At 38.6% G+C, this 24530-nt stretch overlaps 1 protein-coding gene across 3 annotated transcripts in view; it reads left to right on the top strand.

Moving 5' to 3' along the window:
- Positions 1-8302, top strand: part of fbxl17 (F-box and leucine-rich repeat protein 17) — a 778005-nt gene extending 769703 nt beyond the window's left edge. For all 3 annotated transcript variants that reach the window (XM_043710307.1, XM_043710291.1, XM_043710299.1), the window contains exon 11: positions 4252-8302. In XM_043710307.1, coding sequence (XP_043566242.1) covers positions 4252-4389 — 138 coding nt within the window. In that variant the 3' untranslated portion in view covers positions 4390-8302. The remainder of the gene's footprint in view (positions 1-4251) is intronic.
- Positions 8303-24530: the final 16228 nt, after the last annotated feature.

Below are 24530 nucleotides of genomic sequence, written 5' to 3'. Positions count from 1 at the left end.
GTTATAGGAAGGGAGAAAAGCCGCAGATACAGTCAGGTAGATTAGTTAACTCCAAAAAAGGTAGAAGGGATAGGCAGGTGGTACAGGAGTCTTTTGTGGCTATCCCCATTTCAAACAAATATGCTGTTTTGGAAAATGTAGGGGGTGATAGACTTTCAGAGGAATGTAGTGCAAATAGCCAAGCTTCTGGTATTGAGACTGGCTCTAATGCAATGAGGGGTACGTCAGATTCCAAGCAATCGATTGTGTTCGGGGACACTCTAGTCAGAGGCACAGACAAACATTTCAGCGGCCAACAATGAAGAATCAGAATGTGTGTTACCTCCCTGGTGCGAGGATCATGGATACCTCAAAGATGGTGCAGAATGTTCTCAAAGGGGAGAGGGACCATCAGGAGGTCATTGTACGCATTGATACCAATGACTTAGGAAGGCAAAAGGATAAGATTCTGAAGGGAGAATATCGAAAGTTAGGCAAGAATTTAAAAAAGGAGATCCTCGAGGGTAGTAATATCTGGATTACTCCTGGTAATCGAGCTAGTGAGCTCGAGCTAGTGAGGGTAGGAATACGAGGATAGAGCAGATGAATGCAAGGCTGAGGAGCAGTTGTATGGGAGCATTTTGGATCATTGGAATCTCTTTTAGGATAGATGTGACCTGTACAAGAAGGTTGGATTGCACCTGAATTGAAAGGGGGCTAATATACTGGCAGGAAGATTTGCTAGAGCAGGGACAAAGCTGAGAACAAGATAGGACTGATAGATTAAACTATTTATTGAAGTGCAAGAGGATTAAGGAGAATCCAGTGGGTTTTAACAAATAAGTTAAGGACAAAAGGGTAACTAGGGAGTGAATGGGCCCCCTCAAATATCAGCAAGCCAGCCTTTGTGTGGATCTGCAGGATATGGGGGAGATACTAAACGTGCATTTTGCATCAGTGTTTACTGTGGGGAAGGATGTGGAATATATAGAATGTGGGGAAATAGATGGTGACATCTTGAAAGATGTCCATATTATAGAGGAGGAAGTGCTGGATATCTTGAAAAGCATAAAAGTGGATAAATCCCCACGACCTGTTTAGGTGTACCTGAGAACTCTGTGGGAAGCTGGGGAAGTGATTGCTGGGCCCCTTACCAAGATATTTGTATCATCTATAGTCACAGGTGAGGTTCCAGAAGACTGAAGGTTGGCTAATGTGGTACCATTATTTAAGAAAGGTGGTAAGGACAAGGCAGGGAACTATAGAATGGTGAGCCTGACATCGGTGGTGGGCAAGTTGTTGGAGGGAATCTGAGGGACAAGGTTTACACATATTTGGAAAGGCAAGGACTGATTAGGGATAGTCAACATGGCTTTGTGTGTGGGTAATGTCTCTCGAACTTGATTGAGTTCATCGAAAAAGTCACAAAGAGGATTGATGAAGGCAGACAGGCAGACGTGATCTATATGAACTTCAGTGAGAAATTCGACAAGGTTCCCCATGGCAGACTGGTTAGTAAGGTTAGGTCACATGGAATGCAGGGAGAACTAACAATTTGGATACAGAACTGCTTCAAAGGTAGAAGACAGAATGTGATGGGTGGAGGGTTGTTTTTCAGACTGGAGGCCAGTGAACCATGGGGTCCAACAAGAAGCGATGCTGGGTCCCCTTCTTTTCATCACTTTCATAAATGATTTGGATGCAAGCATAAAAGGTACAGTTAGTAAGTTTGCAGAAGACACCAAAATTGGAGGTGAAGTGGACAGCGAAGAAGGTTACCTCAGATTACAATGGGATCTTGATCAGATGGGTCAATGGGCTGAGAAGTGGCAGATGGAGTTTAATTTAGACAAATGTGAGGTGCTGCATTTTGGGAAAGCAAATCTTAGCAGGACTTATACACTTAATGGTACGGTCCTAGGGAGTGTTGCTGAACAAAGAGACCTTGGAGTGCAGATTCATAGCTCCTTGAAAGTAGAGTTGCAGGTGGATAGGATAGTGAAGAAGGCATTTGGTATGCCTTCCCTTATTGGTCAGAGCATTGAGTACAGGAGTTGGGAGGTCATGTTGTGGCTGTACATATGTTGGTTAGGCCACAGTTGGAATATTGCGTGTAATTCTGGTCTCCTTCCTATCGGAAAGATGTTGTGAAACTTGAAAGGGTTCAGAAAAGATTTACAAGGATGTTGCCAGGGTTGGAGGATTTGAGCTATAGGGAGAGGCTGAACAGGCTGGGCTTGTTTTGCCTGGAGCGTCAAAGGCTGAGGGGTGTCCTCATAGGGGTTTATAAAATTATGAGGGGCATGGATAGGATAAATCGACAAAGTCTTTTCCCTGGGGTGGGGGAGTCCAGAACTAGTGGGCATTGGTTTAGGGTGAGACGGGAAAGATATAAAAGTGACCTAAGGGGCAACGTTTTCACACACAGGGTGGTGCATGTATGGAATGAGTTGCCAGAGGAAGTGGTGGAGGTTGGTACAATTGCAACATTTTAAAAGACATCTGGATGCGTATATGAATAGAAGGATTTAGAGGGCTATGGACCAAGTGCTGGCAAACGGGCCTAGATTAGGTTGGGATATCTGGTCAGCATGGACGGGTTGGACCGAAGTGTCTGTTTCTGTGCTGCACATCCCTATGATTCTCTGACTCATGTCCCAATTTTCACGTTCATGCATCCACTGGCACACTAACTCGTTCAAAGACTTAATATCTTTTAAAGCTTACCTGAATATGGTAGTTAGTGCCATAAAAAGAGTGATCCTGCCTTCAACTTTCCTACACTTGTTGCACTTACCCTGGAGAGCCTGCACAGACTCATTTATGTATCAGACATCATCAATTTGCCCTGTACTGCTGCTATGGAAACTCAGTCATCTAGTATGTTTAAAGTAGAGATTGGTATTCTGAAATTTGTCAATGATGCAAAGGGAAATGTGATAGAGCAGGAAACAGGCATTGATTGAGGTGGGTGATCAGCCATGGTCCTATTCAATGGTAGTGCAGGCTCATTGGGCACAATCATCTACTGTTGCTCCTATTTTGCTAAAAATCCTACATCGCACAATTCTGTACAATAACCAATTTTACATTTACCAGGATCATGCAACATGTATAATTCCATCTGGAGTATGATTTCATAGAAAGTCTGTTTTTATATTTTAAATAATAGTGCAGGTTAAGAGTTTTTTTTAAAAATGAAATCAGCAAAACTGTTGTTGACATTGAATAATGAGGTGTTAAGATGGCCCAGTTTAGGTGAACAATTAATAGTTTAACATCTCCAAAGTGTAAATGAGGGAAGAGGCCACAAATTATGCTTTAATATGTAAATTATTTAAAGTAAGAAAAATAGGTTAATGTCTTTGTCTTAAAGTTATATTCCAATACAAAGGTAAACATGAAACATATGATATCAAAAATCAGTGGATGATTCCTGCACTGAATCGGACCAATATGATGTACAGCAGTTGTAGGTACATAGTTACTGGAGAAATAATCTAGAGTCCTGGACTAACATTCCTAATAACAAGTTCAAGTCCCACCATGCATTTCTAAGAATTTAATTGCAGTTTTCAAAATCTGGAAATGAAAAGCTGGCGCCTGCAAAATTGACCAACAAGATTTGCTTCTGCAGCCTATTGCAACAAGGTAATTACTACAACGATGACATCAGGTTTTCTGACTCTGAAACTTAAGCATTTGCTGTCAGGTTGTGAGCAATTCTTATTTTTGAATAATTTTAGGGCATTTAAAAGAATGTGATTATAAATGGTATTTCCATTTTTTATACAGCTGTCAAATTGGTTGATTTGCTGTATCATCACTTTGTCTGAATATTCTTGACAAAATCCCTTGATGGCTCAGTCATTATTTGTACTGTGTAATGTAGTACCAGGAAGGTCACAGGCTTAATTCTCTGCCTGTGCTGTGTTAGCTGACATCTGCTTGACCTGTACCATTACTTATATGCTGCAGAAGGGACAATTCAGCTCAGATTATCTGTCCAAAGTTCTATCAAATGACCTTAGTTGAAAATGTGCACAGGTAGATGTCAGAAGTAATCAGCATTAGACTGGGCCATGACATTGCTCTAACATTATTGCTGATATTTACTGTCTGGTTTATGACTAATGAATAATCCCCTCGATGAGACATTGGAGAACCAGTATACTTGAAGATCTGTGCTGTGGTTTGAGAAATGATGAAATGTGAGGGAGAGGTTAGACTTGGTGTTTTTAATTCTTCCATCCTGAAATCCATGTTTTGCAGGTGAATGAAGATACAGTGGAACGTCTAGTTCAAGAATATCCACATATCACATTTAGCACTGTGATGCAGGATTGCAAGCGGACGCTAGAACGGGCCTATCAGATGGGTTGGATTCCCAATACGTCAACGGCATCATAATGCTGTCAAGAATCTTCTGTATTATCACTTTGTCGTTCTTGTAATTCTTAAATACGGTAATGTAGAGTGAGTACAAGAGAAGTCACAAGCATTGGTTCTGCTGGACTAAGCTATGATCACAAAAGACAATACATTTCCACTTGTATGTTCCTGTTTTGACAATCTTTGCCCTCTGAAGGTTGAAATCATGGATTTTCGGATATCCATGGAACAAAGTTAAAAATACGATTCAGGGCAGGTATCAGTTCTATCGCAAAAATAGTTTTGTTTTATGAATCATTTGATACCAGCATTCCTTTGTTTTTGTTTTCAAAACAGCTGTAATCAAACGTGCATTCAGTAAGTTTAAAGTGAAAGATTTGTCTTCTTCCTAACTCACTTTCTGTTAAAAGTTACATCTGAGCCCCTAATAGATGTAATGGGATTTTTCAGGTGTGACAGTCTTTGACTAAATTTATTCAGTTATTCTCTTGTTCAACAGATCCTTTTTCAGATAATCTGTTAAGATTACATCTCATTTTATTATAAGCTTCGTTAAAAATCTGAATTCCATTTTGTTAAGTTTTATTCATCCTTGAAATAATCAATTACACCTGATGAAGAAGACGAGCAACAGCCCTTATAAGATTTCACTATAGACATAAGAATCAATGGAGTGTTTTTCCCCTAGATCCGAACTTTTAACTGTGGCCAGCATGTACAATAATGACTGACATTTTATTACTGTTTGTATGTTCTTTTTTCTACATACACAGTTATTAAGAACTGGCTTGAGCAAGACATAGTTTTTATAACATGGTCAAAGTAAAATAAAACTAACTTCTGTCAGTTATAAAATTGTTGTAAATATCATGTCTGAACACTTAGCAGAAGAGAAGTGTTTCAAATGGTAATAGTTAAAGTTGAGGGAATTATGCTGGATTTCTCTGTTATTTGATATTTGTCATTAAATGAACAACTTCTGTGGAAACGACTGTACATGTTATGTTGTATTTCAAATTCAAAAGTCAAGAGGTTCAGTATTTTGGCCTTCAGTTTCTAGCCAAAGTGATCCAACTTTAGAATACAGAGCAATTGTACAATTCTTTATTTTTTGCATGTGATAATTATGTCCTACCAGTTCCTGAGTTACTTATAGTATCATTAGAAAATGCAGTGTGCGAACCTATGATTGTTTGAAAATAAAGAGTCAACAAAGTGTTAGCCATTTTGTCAAGAAATCGTAGGGATCTAAAAGAGGATGTGTGTCTTAAATATAAGTGATTTGGAAAACAAGTTGTTTAAACCAGTTGGAGAATGGACTTTATTGTTCTGTGACTATTCTGAAAGTAAATAGAAAGAATGAAGGAGAAGGAAAAGACATTTAAAAAGATGTTTGGTAAATACCACCTTTCAGAACCCGTGGAGTAATTGAGGTGCTTAAGATAACTGGCAGTAACTGAGTGATGTCTCTAACTGGCGGTCTCTACGGGTCTTGTCTCAGATCCTGTACAGACACGTTAAACAAGTTTGTCAGTTTTCCATTAGATTGATTTTCCTCAAGTGTAGAAGAATTATCCAACTTTGTTTTGGAGACTCAAACCATTTTCCCAAAATTTTATTTTTCTGATTCATTCTGCATTGAAATGTATTAAGGAATTTTGGAATTCACAACTAGTGGAAATAATTTAATTTGGGGAATATACCAACAATTTGAGGAATGTATTGCAATGTTTCTGTGGAAGGGTTAGTTAAGGTGCAACCTTACAGAACTTTAGGTCAATTACCAAAGGCTCCTGATTAAAGTGAAGGAATATTTATTAGTTAAAGTAGTTCCCTGCACCCTTTCTATCTGAATAGCAATTATAGTTGTAAAAAATTACCTGGCTTTTGCTGTAAGATTTGTTGCTTGCAAGGAATCTCACCATCATGGATGTCTTCATTTCCTTACTGCATCAATACTTTCAGTTGTACAAAACAGCCTTTTGAATCTTGGATTATGTACCCATTTCAGTGGAGTCATGTAGGAAGGTCAGTTCAGAGTGAACCCAGCAAATGCTCTCTTTACACAGAATAGACAGTGAAGAAACGGGCAATTCACCTAGTGTTGATATTTGTACTCCAAGTGTCCCCTCACATTCAAATCAGTCTTTCAACATGTGTTTACTATTCTCTTTTATCTCAAGGGTAGTTGGAAATGTGGAATTGAGGTAACAATCAGATCAGCCATGGTCTTATTGAATGATAAAGCAGGTTCCAAGGGCTGAGTAGTATGCTTCTGATCCTAACTTGTATATTCACATACTGATCCCGTTGCCTTTTGAAGGCTTCTAAACTATTTGACTTAGCCACATTTTACACTCAAAATAATTACTAAGGAAGAATATTTTATCTAATTTCCCTATTGAATTGAATTTGCTCTGAACTAATTTGTATTTTTGACCCTCCGTTTTGAATTCTCCCAAAAGTAGAAGTATTCTCTCCACATCTAAGCCCTCAGAAATTATTCTCAAAAAATCAGTAGATATTAAATCTTCTCTTTCCTAAAGAAGAAAATCCCAATCTTTTCGGTCTTTCTAGATACCCGTAATTGCTTCTTTACAATATCACCCATTTTTGGCAGTATCTCGCCAACTGTTTTTTTGCCTCAGGATGGCTTGGTGGCTCTGGTCACTGACAGGTCTCTGTCAGATCATGAATTTAATGGCATTGCAATGCAATACCTTATTGAGATGTGAAAATCCTTTCAACAGAAAGTTTCCCTCAGATTTTTATTCCTTTTTAAAGATTTGGATGTTCCGTAATTCTATACATTTTCCAAATAGTCATAACTTCAAAACAATTTAGGACTGTTTCATGTTAATACATAATCCCCAAATCTTACATTTTAAATAAGCTAAAAATTGTGTGAACTTAATGAAAGAAATATGTGACAAGCGCATTTTTTCAATATTTAAAATGGATGATTTTCCTCAAAATGTAGAATTTCAAAGTTCAGATGCCTCATTTGAAATCTTCTATGGAGTGTTTTTGGTTGCGTCTTTAATTATTTTTTCTCCTATTTTTGTATCATTTGCTACTGCAGAGTTAGCCTGATGATTTTGTCTTGCATAAGTATACACAAGCTCATAACAAATCTAGATTTTATCTGCAAATTTGCATGCAATTTCGAAGGACGTCATTGATCTTATAAGTTACTCGGCTGTGTCAAATTGATGATGACTGGAATAGGTGTACCCATAATTTTCATTCACACAAGTTAATCTTAACAAAGCCTCAAGCAAGGTTTGAGATTACAAGGATTTCCCATCCAATTAGTGGGTATCTGGACTAGATTCTCAAATGATGAAGTGTTATTAATACTTTCCTTTAACAAAAGAGCTCTGTAAGTATCCGGTTAGGAATTAGATTGAGAGTTGTAATGATGAATACTGGCAGAAATGATTAATGGGACAAGATGGTCCTATTATTCCGCTGAAACAATGGAATGTCATGGCAACTGGACATGGATAACTAATATCGGGCTTATTGTCAAGTCTGAGGTTTCATTTCACTTAACTTTCTTGGAAAGGCAGTGAGAAACTTTACAGAGCCTTTGTTCAGCTCGATTTGGTATGATCCTAAATAGAGAACTGTACATGCATGATTGTGAAAGAAATGTTTGATGGGCTGATTGGTCTTTTCTCAATTCTAGCCTTTAATTCTCTACAAATATTGAATTTCCAAGTGACTTATGACACTTTTTCATCCATCGAAGTTTTTTTTCTCTAATGGTGGAAATTTGATTTATTTTACCAGGAAGCTGTTCAATGAAAATAAATTGTAATCTGTTACTTGTAACAGCAATATGACACAAGATGAGAAAATAAAATGTTGGAAATTACTTACTGATTTGTTGCAAAAAGATTGTCCAATAAACACTATTTCAAACTTACTAGGAAATTGTTGCAATATTCATGTATTTATTTCACCACATAAATGACCAGCTCATTTATCTGTTAGTAATTATTACTGTTGGGTGTGATTCTGACAACTAAAGCTATTGGAGTACTTAAATGGGTTTTCCATTGAAGTAAATCCTAAATTTGGACATCTGTCCCCTAAATCTGCTAACTAGGGAATGCCTACTTTTTGAATTCTCACACTCAACAACTGGATCTCAAAGCTACCCCCTTTATTGCTGGAAAAGCTCAGCAGGTTTGACGGCATCTGTGGGGAAAAAGTAGAGTTAACATCGCAGATTCAGTGATCCTTTTTCAGAACTGACTGTAGCTAGGAAAAGGTTGGTATATATGCTGAAGATGGGGTGAAGGGAGCAGGAAGGAGTAAATGATAAGCTGAGAAGGAGCACAGAGAATGTGAAAATAACACTTGGACGAGGAAAGAATGGGTAAAGGTCAGCCTAAGAGAATCAGTAGCTAGTAATGGGGACCATTACTGGCTGACAATGAATTGGTTGTGGTAGCAGCAGCCCATGTGATGACAAGATCTGTTGTGAGGGCAAGGACATGAGAGAAGGTTCTCAGGCCCTAAAATTATTGAATATGATATGAGACCAGAAAGCTGCAGTTATCCGAGTGGAAAATGAAGTGCTGTTTTTCCAGCTTGCACTGAGCTTCGCTGGAGCACTGCAGCAGGCCTGAGACAGAGACGTTGGCCTTAGAACTGGGGTGGTTTTGAAATGGTCATCATTTTTGCAGGCAGAATGTAAGTATTCTGCAAATTAGTCATCCAGCCTGCATTTCATCATCTCCATGCAAAGGAGATCACATTCTGAGCAGCGAATACAGTCAACTAGATTGAGCACTGCTTCACCTGGAAAGTGTGTTTTGGGCTTTGGATAATGAGGAGGGATAAAGTAAAGTGGGGCAGGGGTTACATCTTCTGCAGTTTTAGGGGAAGGTGCCATGGGGTGTGGGGATGTGTCAGGAGTGGAGGAAGAATTTCCTGGAGGGAATGTTCCCTGCAGAAGGCTGACAAGGGAGAGAAGGGGAATGTGTGTCTCGTGGCATCCCGCTGGAGGTGCTGAAATAGTGACTAATGATCCTTTGGATATGTTTGCTGATGGGATGATAGGTGAGGACAAAGGGAACCCTATTGCTGTTGTGAAAGGGAAGTGGGGGATGAGAGCCAACGTGGGGGAGATGGGTCAGACACAGCTGAGGGCCCTGTCAATCGCAGTGGTGGGCAATCCTTAGCTGAGGAAGAAGGTGGACGTTTTGGAGGCCTGTTTGCCGAAGTTGGCATCATCAGATCTGATATAATGGAGCAGGGAAACTGAGAGAACAGAATAAAATCTTTACAGGAAACAGATTGTAAGGATGTATAGTCAAAGTAACTGTGGAATCAGTGGGTTTGTAGTGGATATCAGTGGCAAGACTGTTACCAGGATTGTAAACAGAGATGTCATGGAAGGGGATGGAGAAGTCAGAGATAGACCAGGTGAAAGTGAGAGCAGGCTGGAAATTGGGAGCAAAATTGCTAAATTATTGCAATTCCAGATGAGAGGAGGAAGCAGTACTGATGATGTATCATTGAGGTATCGGAGAAGTGGGCAGCAGAGTAGCTGAGTAATTAGCACTGCTACCTCACAACTCCAGGGACCTGGGTTCATTTCCAGCCTTGGGTTACTGTCTGTATGGAATTTGCACATTCCCTTTGTGTATGGGTTTCTGCTACTCTAGTTTCCCCCACAGTCCAAAGATATATGGCTTAGGTGGATTGGCCATGGTAATGCAGAGTTACTGGGATAAGGAGGGGTCTGTGTGGAATGCTCCTCAGAGGATCAATGGAAACTTGATAGACTGAATGGCTTCTGTCCATCCTGTAAGAATTCTATGATTCTAGAAAGAGTTGTGGGAGGGGGCCAGAGTAGGACTGGAACAAGGGATGTTCCACACAACCTACAAAGCGTTGGACATAACTGGGGCCCAGGTGGGTACCCTTGTCCACACCTTCGACCTGCAAAAGTGAGAGAAAAAAGAAGTTCAAAGTGAGCACGAGCTTGGCCACGCAGCGGGGAGCGGTGATGGACAGTGACAGTCCAGGACTTTTTTTCTAGGAGGAACCAGAGAGCCCTGAGACCATCCTGATAGGGGCTGGACATGTAAAGGACTGGAGTTGGGTCTCACAAACTGGAAATTCTGAACTGAAGTAAAATGTTAGAAGAGTCATGAATATATATGGGGAAGCTCTGAACAAGAGGAGAAAAAAAAATTAGTCACAGTAAGAAGCGATGAGTTCTGTGAGGCATGAGCAGGCAGAAATGCTGGATTTTGAGAAGGAGGTAAAAGTGAGCTGTGCAGGGTCAAGGGACTATGAGTTTGGAGGCAGTAGTGGGGAGATCACCCGATGAAATTAGATTAGTGACCATTGTGGATACTCTAGTGTTCAATGGTGGGGTCATGTCCGAGGGAGATAAATGCGCTGCTGTGGTCTGGAGTACTGAGCTCTACATTGCAGAGGCTGAGCACCAGCTGTCAGATGCCTCCTCCCATCTTGTAGTTATGCAGAGTTCTGTTTAATTTATAACTTCTCAGTCAATGAAACAGCCAGTGCTCACATGCAGCAAGATCAGAACAACATTCAGACTTAAACTGATGCCGAGCAGTAAACATTTTCAATAAGAGAAAATATCATCATCCTTTCTTGGCATTGAACATTTTTGCCATTGCTAGCCAAAGACAGCCTGGATGTTAAGGAGTTAAAGTGTTCAGCCACGGGGTGGTTGGGTTGATTACTCCCCCTCCCACTCTGCCAAGGACATGCAGGTCCTTAGCCTCCTCCATTGCCAGACCATGGCAATACGATGCCTGGAGGAAGAGCGCCTCATCTTCCGCCTAGGAACCCTCCAACCACAAGGGATGAATGCAGATTTCTCCAGCTTCCTCATTTCCCCTCTCCCCACCTTATCTCAGTCCCAGCCCTTGGACTCAGCACCGCCTTCTTGACCTGGCAATCTTTTTCCTGACCTCTCCGCCCCCACCCCCTCTCTGGCCTATCACCCTCACCTTAACCTCCTTCCACCATTCCCAATGCCCCTCCCCCAAGTCCCTCCTCCCTACTTTTTATCTTAGCCTGCTTGGCACACCTTCCTCATTCCTGAAGAAGGGTTTATGCCCAAAACGTCGATTCTCCTGCTCCTTGGATGCTGCCTGACCTGCTGTGCTTTTCCAGCAACACATTTTTCAGAGCTGATGATGAGGGTAAACTGATTATGGTGGAGTTTAGACCAATGGGCTGGTAATTGCTAGGTTGGATTTATCTGTCTTTTAGTGGGCAGAGCAATCCTAGGCAATTTTCCACATCGGGTGTTGAACAATTGGCTGGAATTATATCTAGTTTTGAAACATATCCAGTAGTATCCTCGCTAGGACATCGTCAGGCTTTCATTACATCCAGTATTTCCAGCTGTTTCTCAATATCTTGTCAAGTGAATCAATTGTCTGGTGATGAATCTGAGTTTCTGGAGGCTTCAGCACAACTCTGAAATGGATCATATACTTGACACTTATGGAGAAAAAGTTTGCAAAAGCTTCAGCATAGTCTTTTGCACTTGGATGCTGGGTTCCACTATTTTTGAGATGGTGTCATGGAGCTTCCACCTCCCATTAATTCTTCTTGTCAAATACCATTCCTGACTTGATGTGGTAGGATTTCATAACTTTGTTCCGATACATGGTTGATGAATTGTTTGCTCTGCCTATTGAATGCCGCCTCGACTCCTTAGCATGCATGTCGTCCTGTGTTGCAGCTTCAACAGATCGACACCTAAATTTTATGCAGGTCTGCTGCTACTCCTGGCATATTCTTCATTGTTTATTGTTAACATCCGGGGGTCACTGTTGATCAGAAACATAACTGTCCCAGCCATATAAATAACATGCAGATCAGAGGCTGCATATTCTGCAGCAATGAACTCTTGACTCCCCAAAGACGATCTAATATCTATCGAGCACAAGTGTGGATTGATTGCATGCTCTCTACGTGATTAATGCCGCTCCAACAACACTTAATAAACTACCATACAGGACACATCAGCCTCCTTAATCAATATCCTATTCATCGCCTTGAGTATTCACTCCCTCAACTCTACCACACAGTAGTTGAATATGTACTATCTAAAACATGCATTGAAGCAACTCACCAAAGCCTCTATTTTCATCCTTGCCATGTTCATCAGGTCTACTGCCTGGGAAAGAAAATAGCAAATGTATATGCAATTGCCACTACCTCCATGTTCCTTCTAAATTATGAATCATTCTGCCTTGGAAAAATGTCACTATTTCTTCACCATCATAGTTCAAAATCCTGGAGCTATCTCTCTAACAGAAACATGAGTGTATCAACACCTCATAAATAACTGCGATTTTTAAAAAAAATACATCACTTTGGTAAGGATAATTAGAAATGGACAATAAATACTACTTTATAGCCAGTTTGCTATCTATTTATGATGCCAGTTGTCCTTGTTAGCAAGCTGGAGAGGTGGTGTCTCAAATCTTAAATGAATATCAACTGAATATGATCAGTTATGATCTAATTGTTTGGGCCAGTGCATCAACTTTTACATGCACAAACTTTGAATTCTTTGTCGTTTAGCCTAGTTTACCAGTGATCACGGTCTGTATCAATGACATTTTTTACTCCCCCTCCCCTGATGCAAGTATCTCAGTGGCACTGAAATTCTTGCTATAATCCAACCCAAATTATACAAATAAAGGTCATAAATAGCAAATTCACGACCTGTGCACAAAACCAATTCTATCGCAGGTCCTTTGAAATTCCTATTGGAGGAAAATATATATACTCATATTACAATTTAAAATATATTCTGATTCATTTTATGATTGATAGCCATCTTATAACTTGGAGATGGTGAGGACTGCAGATTCTGGATTGTCAGAGTCGATAAACTGTGGAGCTGGAAAAAGCACAGCAGGTCACGCAGCATCAGAGGAACAGGGGAGTTGACGTTTCAGGTTGGAAAACATCAACTCCCCCGTTCCTCTGAGGATGCTTGATGTGCTGTGCTTTTTGAGCTCCACAATTTATCGACGGCCATCTTATAAAGCTAGACTGAAGTAAAATAACTGAAAAATCTGTTATAACTTTCTCAGGACAGCTGGCCCTTTTCCTTCCTAAATATCTCAGAAAACTATTTGTCTCTATTTTCTGACAGGTATGCCTTACTTCAAACTTCCCATTGCAATGAAATCTTTTCCACTTTCTACACTCATCACAATTATGGACTATATCAATGTATGCAATCATGCACTTTATGGTATCATTTTGCATTCACTATGAAATGGAGAAAGACTGCCTAGAATCATATCTTGTATAATGTTGAGAGAGAGAGAGATCTTGACCAAGTCCACCTTTGCTGGTATAAGTGTAGATGAAAAAAAATGCATGAGCCCAATGTGCAGCTTGTGACTACAGTATGATTTTGTATTTTTTGCTGTACTATCTCTTAAGTAATATTAGCCAATTTGAAACATGCAGGAAAATCATTACTTTAATAAAGACCATGTAATCAATGCCTAAAATGAAAAGTGGATTATCACAAATGGTACTTTTACATTCTGTATCCTGGGATCATCAACCAGAAAATATGTCACAAGCAATTCAATGAGAGTTTCCTTAGCCAGCTTATAGAAATATGGGAAGTTATTCAACATTTCCTCTTTAACTTGTTATTACTAGCAAGAAACCTGCGTTTCTATGCAGAGCAGGCAACCATTTTAAGTTTCTTCAATATGCCTCAATAACTGAAGCAAAAGAGTCAAATCTCATTTTTATGTCATTGGGGAGTGAGTTGTGATTTATAGTTTCCATCACCTGAATTGCTTTAAAGAAAAGCAAGTGTAGGAGGGGTGATGTTATTGAGGCCCTCATTACTTAATTTTTTCTCTTTTTGATGAAACTGAGTTGAGATTAAGGTTAGTAGATCTTTAAAGTGCTGTGTCTTTTAAAAACAATATGCAGATGGTAGCTGTCGATGACTGGCCTGAACGATAATATAATTTAATTACTAATCTACAGAACACTCTGCCAATTTGACACTGTGTGTTGTCTTGCCCAGGGCTGGCAGCTGATTGGACGCTGAGTTGGTCAATCAACCATGGAATCACAGCTGTACAGGACATTGGTTCGGCCACTTTTGGAATACTTTATTCAATTCTAGTATCCCTGGTATAGGAAAGATGTTGCCAGGGTTGGAGGGTTTGAGCAAGAGGGAGAAGCTGAATGGGATGGGGCTGTTTTCCCTGGAGCATCAGAGGCTGAGGAGTGACCTTTTGGAGGTGCATGGATAGGGTAAATAGGCAAGGGCTTTTCCCAAGTTAGGAGAATCCAAAGCTAGAGGGCATAGGTTTAAGGTGAGAGGGGAAAGATTTAAAAGGGACCAATGGGGCAATTGATTCACACAGAGGTTGATGTGTGCATAGAATGAGCTGCCCGAGTAAGTGGTGGAGGTCTGTACAATTATAACATTTAAATGACATCTGAATGGGTATGTGAACAAGAGGTTTAGAGGGATATGGGCCAAATGCTGGCAAATAGAATTAGATTAATTTAGGATCTCTGGTCGGCATGGATGAGTTGGACTGAAAGGTCTGTTTCTGTGCTATACATCTCTATAACTCTTTTGACTCTAAATGAGCAGACAAATTTATCACAAAGAAATAGTGATTAAAAGTGAAAAAAGATAAAACTGGTTCTGACTGGATTTGGCAGGAGCAGAGTGATTTTGTAAGCTTTGGGACTGGCTGCTGTTTTTAACTCTCTGTTAGTTTTTTGTCTAGTTAAAGAATTGTTGAATGTTATGAAAAAAGAATTCCAATTGTAGGAAATAAATATAAATTTCTGACTTTGTATGCATTCACTGGTGACTCTGAAATTAGGTATACAGTTACATGCCCATGAATAACTCGTTATCCAAGGTTTGCATGAAGGCTTGATACCCATCATTTGAAACTATTTCATTGAACTCGCAAATTACAATGCTCTTATTTTCTTTTTAATTTAGCCCTTAACTGTGACTGTCTATGTGTGAGAAGGAGTTGGGATCAAAGAAGATTGAGTTTAAATCATATATATTAAATAGATTACCTTGTTGTTTATCTTTGTCCTGATAAATTGTTAATTTTTGTTTAAGTTATGAACTTGTTGTCCAAGATCTGGTATTTGCAGAGTCTGGTTAGGGCTATTTGCATAAATTTTGAGAGTTTTTGTATATTTTAGTTTCACTGAATCCAGTGATAGTAAGGCTGATTTGGTTTGGCTTGCAATCCCTGGATCTTATTATCGCTGTATTAGTAATTTAGAGCCTAGGTAAATAAAGCTCTGAGAATGTGTGTTCAAATCCCACAATGGCGGAGAGTGTAATTTGATGCAATAGAATCTGGAATTAAAAGTCGAATGATGCCCATGAAGCCATTATTAAATGTTGTAAAAACCTACCTGGCTCTCAAATGCTCTTAGAAGTCAGCTATCCTTACCTGTTCTGTTCTACATGTGAGTCCAGATGTGACTAACTTTTAAATGGCTTAGCAATCCATTCAGTTATGTCAAACCATGTGAAAGTTTCAAACAGGATAAAAATGTAAGGGATGCCTGAACATGGCACCAAGTCACAAGCACAACTCTGTCAAACATTAAAATTGTTGTTTATTAACATAGCAGTATCATGCCAACATTAGGACAGCTGTCTCATAGATTAGTCAAGCAACAATCTGACTGCCATACTCACAGAATTGCACCTTACAGAACATGTCCCAGAGAGAAAAGAAAAATCACCATCCCTGGGTGTGTCCTACCAGATCCAGAGGAGGTGGCAACACAATGAGATTCAACCAGAAGGAGTTGCCCTTGGAATCATCAGCATTGACTCTGGATACAAAGTCTCCTAGCATCACGTCAAATTTGAGCAAGGAAACCTGCTGATCAGACAACATCCTCTCAGCTAATGGATGATTCGTCCTCAAAGTTGAAAGCCACCTGAATCTCTGAGAGTGGCAATGACATGAAAAGTACTTGGGTAAGAGAGGCTTCAATGTCTAAACCCAATAGTGGCTTGGCATTACCACTACTGACTGAACTGGTTGAGTCATAAAGGACGTAAATGCTACACTTATGTCTGTGGTAGGTGGTCAAGGAACCAAAAAGAGGGAAAAACATACTTGACTTCAACTTCACAATCTGCCTGTCACAGATTAACCTGTCTATAATAGCATCTGTAAAAGTGATCACTGCACAGTCATTGTGGAGATAAAGTCTCATCTTTATATTGAGAGTACACTGTATCGTCATGTGTGGCACTACCATCATGCCTAATGGGGCAGACTTTAAAGATTCAGCAATCCAAGACTGTGCAGTCATGAGGCACTGTGGGCCACTGCAGAAACTGAATTATACTCAAACAGAATCTACAACCTTAGCATAACCCCACAAGTCAAGGTTTCAATGAAATATACAGAAGGGCATATCAGGAGGTCAGTCATTTCAGGTCCAGCACTTCTCTGCAGGAGGTCCCCCTGATAGTGTCACCAGGTCCAACTCCTAGCATTCCCTTCCCAGCAGCATTGTGGGTCCACCCTCCCAAAATGGACTGCAAGTATTCTAGAAGCAGCTCACCACCAAGATCTCAAGGGAATTATGATAGACAATAAATGCAGACCTAGCTAGCAAAACTCATAGTCCATGACTAAATAAAATATAAATACCGAGGTAACAGAAGGTTCGAGAGAAATGGTGCTGAGCACTGTCAGTATAGTTGTGAAACGGCAATTTTGTCTTTGCATTATGTTGCCGAAGGACAGCATATGCTGAGAAATAATATCAAACCAGACTAGGCAAGTATGGAATGCATCTCATTACCACTTGACTATAATTTGAAACAAATTATCTTCCCCCACTGACACTCATCAAGGAGGAATTTTAACATTGTTTGTTCCACCTTCAAAACGTTATTGATACAATGGGGCGTGTTCATTGACAATTATAATATCAAAATTAAAACATTTCCTCAATTAATTGAAATTTTGTGGGAAGTTTCATGACAATTTTCATTATGTTCAAATTCATACTTTATGCTATCATGTGGATAACTTAAAATTGTGATCACAGAATTTGGGGACACAAGTTCAAAACTGTCAAGCCTCAAGCTAACTAGAGATGAGAAGAGTTCTTCTCCGATTAGTAGCCTAATGTTGAATAGAATATCATCAAAATAGTTTCATGCTGTCAATTAACTTCTTCAAAAAAAGATCTCAATGAATAATATCTCTTTGAAAACTCGATTGCACGTTACACTACTAAGTACAAAGGGAGATGATGAAATATTCCATGGAGCAGTATGCTTTCAATCATGCTGAGATCATGAAAATATTGAATGAAATGCAACTAGTCAGGAGTGAATAATCCAGATTTAGGGTAATAAAATTCATTCACTGCATTTATATTTTTGCAGGAAAGTTGAAACTCATTCTGCATTGTTGTATTGAACAATATTGAAACTTTTAAGTTCCCTACTATCTCTTCTCGAATCAAATCAAAATATGTGTAAGGTTTGCAATGTAATGATAGCATATGGTTCTGTCTGTCAATCTATTCATAAACCAGGAAGAACTTAAACACTGATTAAAGAAAACACAATATCACAGGCAAAAAGCTTTGACTTTGACTCAATATTGAAAATCCGAAAGAGAACAACTTCTATTTTCAAGGCCTCAAGCCCCAGGCTCATAGCAGCTTTGTTGACAAGTTTGTGCTTGATTACTACAAGTGCCAAAGTAACTGTGCCTTGAAAGAGTGTGTGTTCTTTGCCTTTAAAAAAGCTCACCTTTAAGGATTTTGTGTGCTGTTTTAACAATTTTGTAATCCTGGCTGACAATTTCTCTACTGTGAATTTGCAAACTGCACACATACAAAAAGTCGGTTTGCTATATCTGCTTCATAACTTGTAATGTGTTTTATTGCTCTGAATAAACTAACCCACGGAGTTAATCAATCTCTGACTGATTATTAAACAATTATCATTAACATGATGTGATGAACAGTAATGGTAAACATTATGCTGGTGAGTCATGCTTGAACAATCAGCAACTAAAGTAATGTGGAGGGAAGACACATGGTCAACGTCTTAAATCATGGCAAAGTGCAAGAGACAATCTTCAATCTCTTTGTTAATTACAGCAACAGTGCATTGAAAAATACAGCTCACTAGTAAATCAAAAAATCCAAATCCTGAGGCCAGTTGAACTCAGTCATTCACTCAATGGCACCTCCAGACAAATTATCTCTACCTTACAGAGACTAATAAGCTCATTTGTTATTGTAATTTGTTAACTTGGAAAGAATGAGGATGTTGCATGTGTACTTTGCCTTCAGGAGAGGTCACCTTTAAGGACTCCATGTGCTGTGTGTATGCAATGTTACGACTCTGCCTAGCAGTTTGTTTGCTGTGGACATGCAAGCTAATTGAGTAGAATTCAATTGTTTGCTGTAATTTCTTACTGCTTTGAATAAATTAACCCATGGAATTAACTAATCCCTGATGAGCATTATTAAACTATTGTCATACAAGTGACGTATAGGTAAAGTAGAATATCTCTGTTATGTTGACTTTTATACTAATGTTAGGATCTGGAGAACACTCAAGCAATCATCATGTGTACTTGCATTAGTAAGAATCAGTGTTGGGGGTGGTACAACCAACCACAAGTGCATAGTCACGACTCACTGTGTCAGTACTTAGACTTTTATACTGGCAAAATTTTATTTCACAAAATTCTAGTCTAATTCAAATTTTCGCCTTAAATTTAGCAAAGTATTTTTCCCCTGTAGTGTTCATTTTTTTGTTGGAAAGTAGGAAAAGACTCCAATGGTACAGAGGCATATTTGAACAATATGAAACTCAACTCCAACAAAGCCATTGGCACTATATTAGAAAAAGAACTTTTAAATCAAACTTCAGAACATTCATGTATCAATTTAATTGTAGAGTGCAATACTCACCATTAGTATATAAAGATATAAAAATGCTAGTAACAGTTATTATAATGTATGAACAGTAATTATTGCATTGTAGAGCATTATTTGAAGCAAGGTCCATTTTCACTCAGTCATAGCTGGTGCTAGCAGAGGATCAGATTTTGAAGAGATGATAATGGAATGTAAGTTACATAAAATATATAATGTGGTTGGAAATAAAACATTTTTATCTTAGAATTCTAGTTTGGAAGAATGTGATAGCAACTTCATTTTTATCTGTTCATGGGATGTGAGCATCACTGTCTAGGTCAGCATTTATGGCGCATCCTTAGTTCCCAGAAGGCAGTCAAGAAGCAATCAAATTGTTATGGGTCTGGTGTCACATGTAGGCCAGACCAGGTAACAGATTTTCTTCCCTAAAGAGCATCAGTGAACCAGATGGATTGTTATAGCATGCAACAGTGGTCACCATTAGACTCGTTTTTGAACTCCAGATTTTCAAAGTTGAATTCAAATCTTACCATCTGCATGGTGGGATTCAAACTCATCTCCCTGGGATATTAGACTGGAGTTCAAGATTACTGGTCCAGTGACATAACCACTATTCCTCTTCTTTCCCTAATTATCTACTTCTTACTTTGGATAGGAAGATAACAGAATGAGTTATTACTAGATTGAATTGCTTATTTATTCAAGAGTCCAGGATAAAATGGTTGTATAAGTGATAATATCAGAAATATCAGCTGAGAGGTTTTGTGGCTATAAACTGTTTTGAGATATCTTGAAGCCATAAGAGGAGAAATGTAAATCCAAATCTTCTTTAAATTGTGCCTTCTTCCATATTTAATATGAGCACAGAACGATTAAGCACAAAAGTACAATTTTCCAGACACGTTAGCCAGTAAAACCAATAGGATTTGTCTTTGTACTTTTGTCATTTTTGAATGCAATATCCCAGAAACCACTTTGAAGAAAATCAAAATGCTTCTGGGCATGTCAGTGCAAATGCAGATTCAAAAGATATAAGTAGAGATTTCAGTTCACTATTAGAAGTGGCATTTGGTCATACAAGTATATCAATATTGAATAAGTAATGCGGCTAATGATGTTGTTTCAGTTTCTTTGGAGATAATGGAAGAGAAGCAGGACAACAAATCATTAAGCAAAGTTAAACCTTCTCACAGTGCTGCATTAATAATTTATGGAGTATCAGGTTCTGCTGTGTCATTTAACCGCTATTTCCTTACTTTTAGGTTCTTTTTAATAATGCTGTGCTTGCATTGATTTTACATTGGGTTTGTACGTTGACTGAGATAACTTATCAAACTTAATAATATCAGTCTCGGTGAAGTAGAACCTTTTACAATACACCGACCTAAGTAAGTGTCATTGTCAAAAAGTCTAGCACAACATCATGAGATGTGAATAAAGCTGCATTTGCTTTGTCTGAACAAAGCATAATATCTCTAACCTCAGGAAAGCACCTGCTACATAACCAATGTGACATTTCTATTTTTCACACCAGCCAACATCATGGCCTTGAAATTAGTGCAGGATTATAGTAGTTTTGGCCTGTGCAGTTACACTTATTGAATCCTTGATTGAGGCTGTCCAAATCTATTCATATCAGAGCTACAGGCCATAGTGAGAGAGATCTGCAAACTATCTGTCTGGATTTAAACGCAACTCCTTGAGGGGAAAAAGAATGATGCTACCATACTTGATCACCCATGCTTATCTAAGAATCCCATTTTTTTTTTGTCTGTGTGCTTGTAAGACTTCAGCATTTTTAAGCATTTGTCATAATCTCAAAATTAGTTTGGCATATCAACTTATATTAGCAAAAGGCTCACATAATCATATACCAGGAAGATAAATGTTGGTGGGCATTTAACCAACAGAGAAAACTAGAACAGTAAGAGTGGCCATGACAGCTATTAATGATTACCATTGAAAACCACTCTGGCTCACTAATCCCATTGGGAAGACAGATCTGCTATTCTTACCTGGCCTGGACTATATGTAACTCCAAAGCCACAACAAAGTGGTTGACTCTTAACTGCCCTCTGAAATGGCCTAGCGAGGGCATTGAGAGATGGACAGCAAATGCTCACCCTGCCAGGGATGTCCGCTCCCATAAAAGCATAAAGAAAACAAATGCCTGCAACCTTTTTTAACGAGTCATCTATCATTCTGAGAGTTACTGCAAACAAAAACTAAAACAAAAAATGCTCAAAAGACTCAGCTGTTCTGGAGCAGCTGGCTGCAAATTTTAATTTTGGTGCTGGGAAGTCAGTGGCAGGTAAAACCATAGTATTACACTGCATTATATTGTATCAAGCACAAGTCGGACTTACCTACACATATGATGTTTTAATGAACACCGTGAAATTCTTTTGGGAATATTAATACTTTATTTTAACTATCAAAATACCTTCCACCTAGTTGGCTGTTTGCTGTTAAGAAATGAAGCCATGTGATTTCAATTAAATCTAATTGGGATCTGTTCATATCATTTCCATGCTGGTACCAAGTTCTGCTAATTTTGGTATGAGCTGAGGTGAACATTTATCACATTCAAGCTAAAATTCCATTGTTAACTTTATATAGAACTTTCTTTTATTTAGCAAGGCTTATTGTTACACTGTAAAAACATAAGCAATAGGAGCAGGAGCAGCCCCAATGACTTCTTGAGTCTGCTCTGACATTTAGTGTGACAATGGTTGATCCTACAGCCTCAATTTCATTTTCCTGCCCTCTCTTCATATTCCTTGATTCCTTAATGCCCAAAATGCTATCAATTTCAGCCCTGAATTTACTCATTTACTGAGTATCCATTTTTTCTAAGTAGACAATTCCAAAGATTAGCTACCCTCAGAGTGAACATAATCTTCCACATGTTAATCCGAAAAGGCCAGCCTCTCAGCCTTAGATTATGATCCTGGATTAGTGGTGCTGGAAGAGCACAGCAGCTCAGGCAGCATCCGAGGAGCAGTAAAATCGATGTTTCGGGCAAAAACCCTTCATCTATGATCCCCAGTTCCAAATTCTCCAGCTAAAGGGAAGCATCTTTCCCTGTCAAGTTCTCAAATATTGTTCTGCGTGGTGCTTCAGTGTATTGTAGTACAAAATACATGATCTACTGTCAGTTCTGTCCTCCATCCCAAACAGTAGTGAAAAGGAGATGCCAAATGGGAAATGTTGGAAGATCAAATAGGGAATATCCACTGGGCTATTGCATATTGGCTGACCATAAAATTTATTGACAGTTATCTGGGAGCAGCCTAATGCTAAACATATACTGCAGTTGCATTTCTACTTGAAGGACATGTTCAAAATAAAGGCAACACTTTTGTTTTTCCAAGTATCCCACAAAATGAACAATGGCAGCTCTTAACTAATGATTGTTCACAGTAAGAGACACAAAACATCACATCTTCATTCAGTACCGAGCTTAAATCACTGCTCTTAAAAATTTTGTTCAATATGCTGGTTTATCTATCAAAGTCCACAGAGGCTCAGCACAACAGCAAAAAAGCCAATGTTTTCTCACTTAGGTGCTAAGATTTAATAGTAATAACTGACCCACCTTCTTTGTAATGGAGTACTGAGGCCACTGATTGAAGGACTTGACCTGCCTGCCTTCAATTCTCCAGTGTAGGTGGTCATCCATTATAACTTAAATAATCACAGATTATAGTACTACCCATTTGTTACTAGCCATTTGTCTATTTGTTATATTCATGGTATTAGTGTGTTTATTACCTAATCTATCACCAGGAAGGTTTAGTGTTGCATTTCGAACATGCAGCCCATCTCCTGTTTGTATTGATTCAAATAACCTTTGATATAAAACACGAATGGACCTTATCTGCTCTGTAATCACAGTCCTCAAAAAGGGGAGACATCCTGAGGTATGCAGTTCATGCATTTTTAAACCGTGGCAAAATGGTTATAAAAATATGAAAGAATTTTACTCATAGTTGAAGGAAATTGATAAGCATCACAATTTTATCTCTGACAGAATAAGACTGCATTCATTCTGACCTAATTTGGTGAAAGGTTATCACTTTTATTGGAATGAGTACAACAACTCAAAGGTAGGACTTATTTTTTTAAATCATTAATGAAAATGTGCAAGTTAATGATGCCTTGAGCCACACAATATTATTCTTTGACTCCTGCACTTCAGATTTTTAAAGCACACAGATTTTTATTTTTAAAAATATTATTGTTATGTGGTATTAAAAAGTAATGGGTTACTTGTATTAAAATGCCCCAATGCCTATCTGTTTTCAATTCTCCTAATCATTCTTTATAAGGATGTTCTGACCAGGATACGTCTTCGTTTTCCTTCATGCTGGGTATGCTGGAGACAGATTTGTTTGGCACCTTACCAAGTAAGTATTCTTTCTATTAGAAGCCTGACTCTGGGAGTTTGGCGGTTATATTGATCGATCATTTACACACAGACAGTCACTTTCTCTTTCTCTCTCTCTCTCTTTCTTCCTCTCTCTCTCTCTCACACACACACTTACTCACTCACTCACTCCCCCAATTCCCCACCCCTGGAACATAAGCCTTGCCATATTAATTCCATTTGAATGACTACACAGTGGTCCAACAGTAATCTCTCTTGTGTCCATGACTTCCCTTGAATACTGAAATATATATCTTGTTGGAAACTATACACTAAATAAATGTCTATCTGATAGTAAATTTATTAACGTGCCCAGTTAAAATTGATCAAATAATGTAAAGGGAAATTTACCAGCAATGGATATTCATATAAATTAAAGTAAAAATTGAATCTCGAACCATTTTAAAGGAAATATGCTACTTTTTTTTAATAGATATTTTTATTAGAGTTTTAACATTTTTACAAGTTTACAAAAATAAACAAAACTCTCAAATATACAATAGCCAAAATTTAACAAAAAAACAAAAAAAACGAAAAAGAAGAAAAAAAACAAACAAAACTCAACTATCTACTAATCTAACCTACAACTAACCAGAGTGTATATTTAAGTCTCTTACATGCTCGGAATGTGTTAACATCAGATGTAATAAAACCCGTATTCGTGCGGGATTCCTCCCCCGAGGGGCCCCGGACCAGCCAGGTTTGTAATCTCAATTAAATAAAAGCCCTTGTTAGGATAGCCAAAATA

The sequence above is a fragment of the Chiloscyllium plagiosum genome, chromosome 2 (genome assembly GCF_004010195.1).
Source record: "Chiloscyllium plagiosum isolate BGI_BamShark_2017 chromosome 2, ASM401019v2, whole genome shotgun sequence".
NCBI classification, from domain to species: domain Eukaryota; kingdom Metazoa; phylum Chordata; class Chondrichthyes; order Orectolobiformes; family Hemiscylliidae; genus Chiloscyllium; species Chiloscyllium plagiosum.
This window is presented reverse-complemented; position numbering and strand designations above follow the sequence as displayed.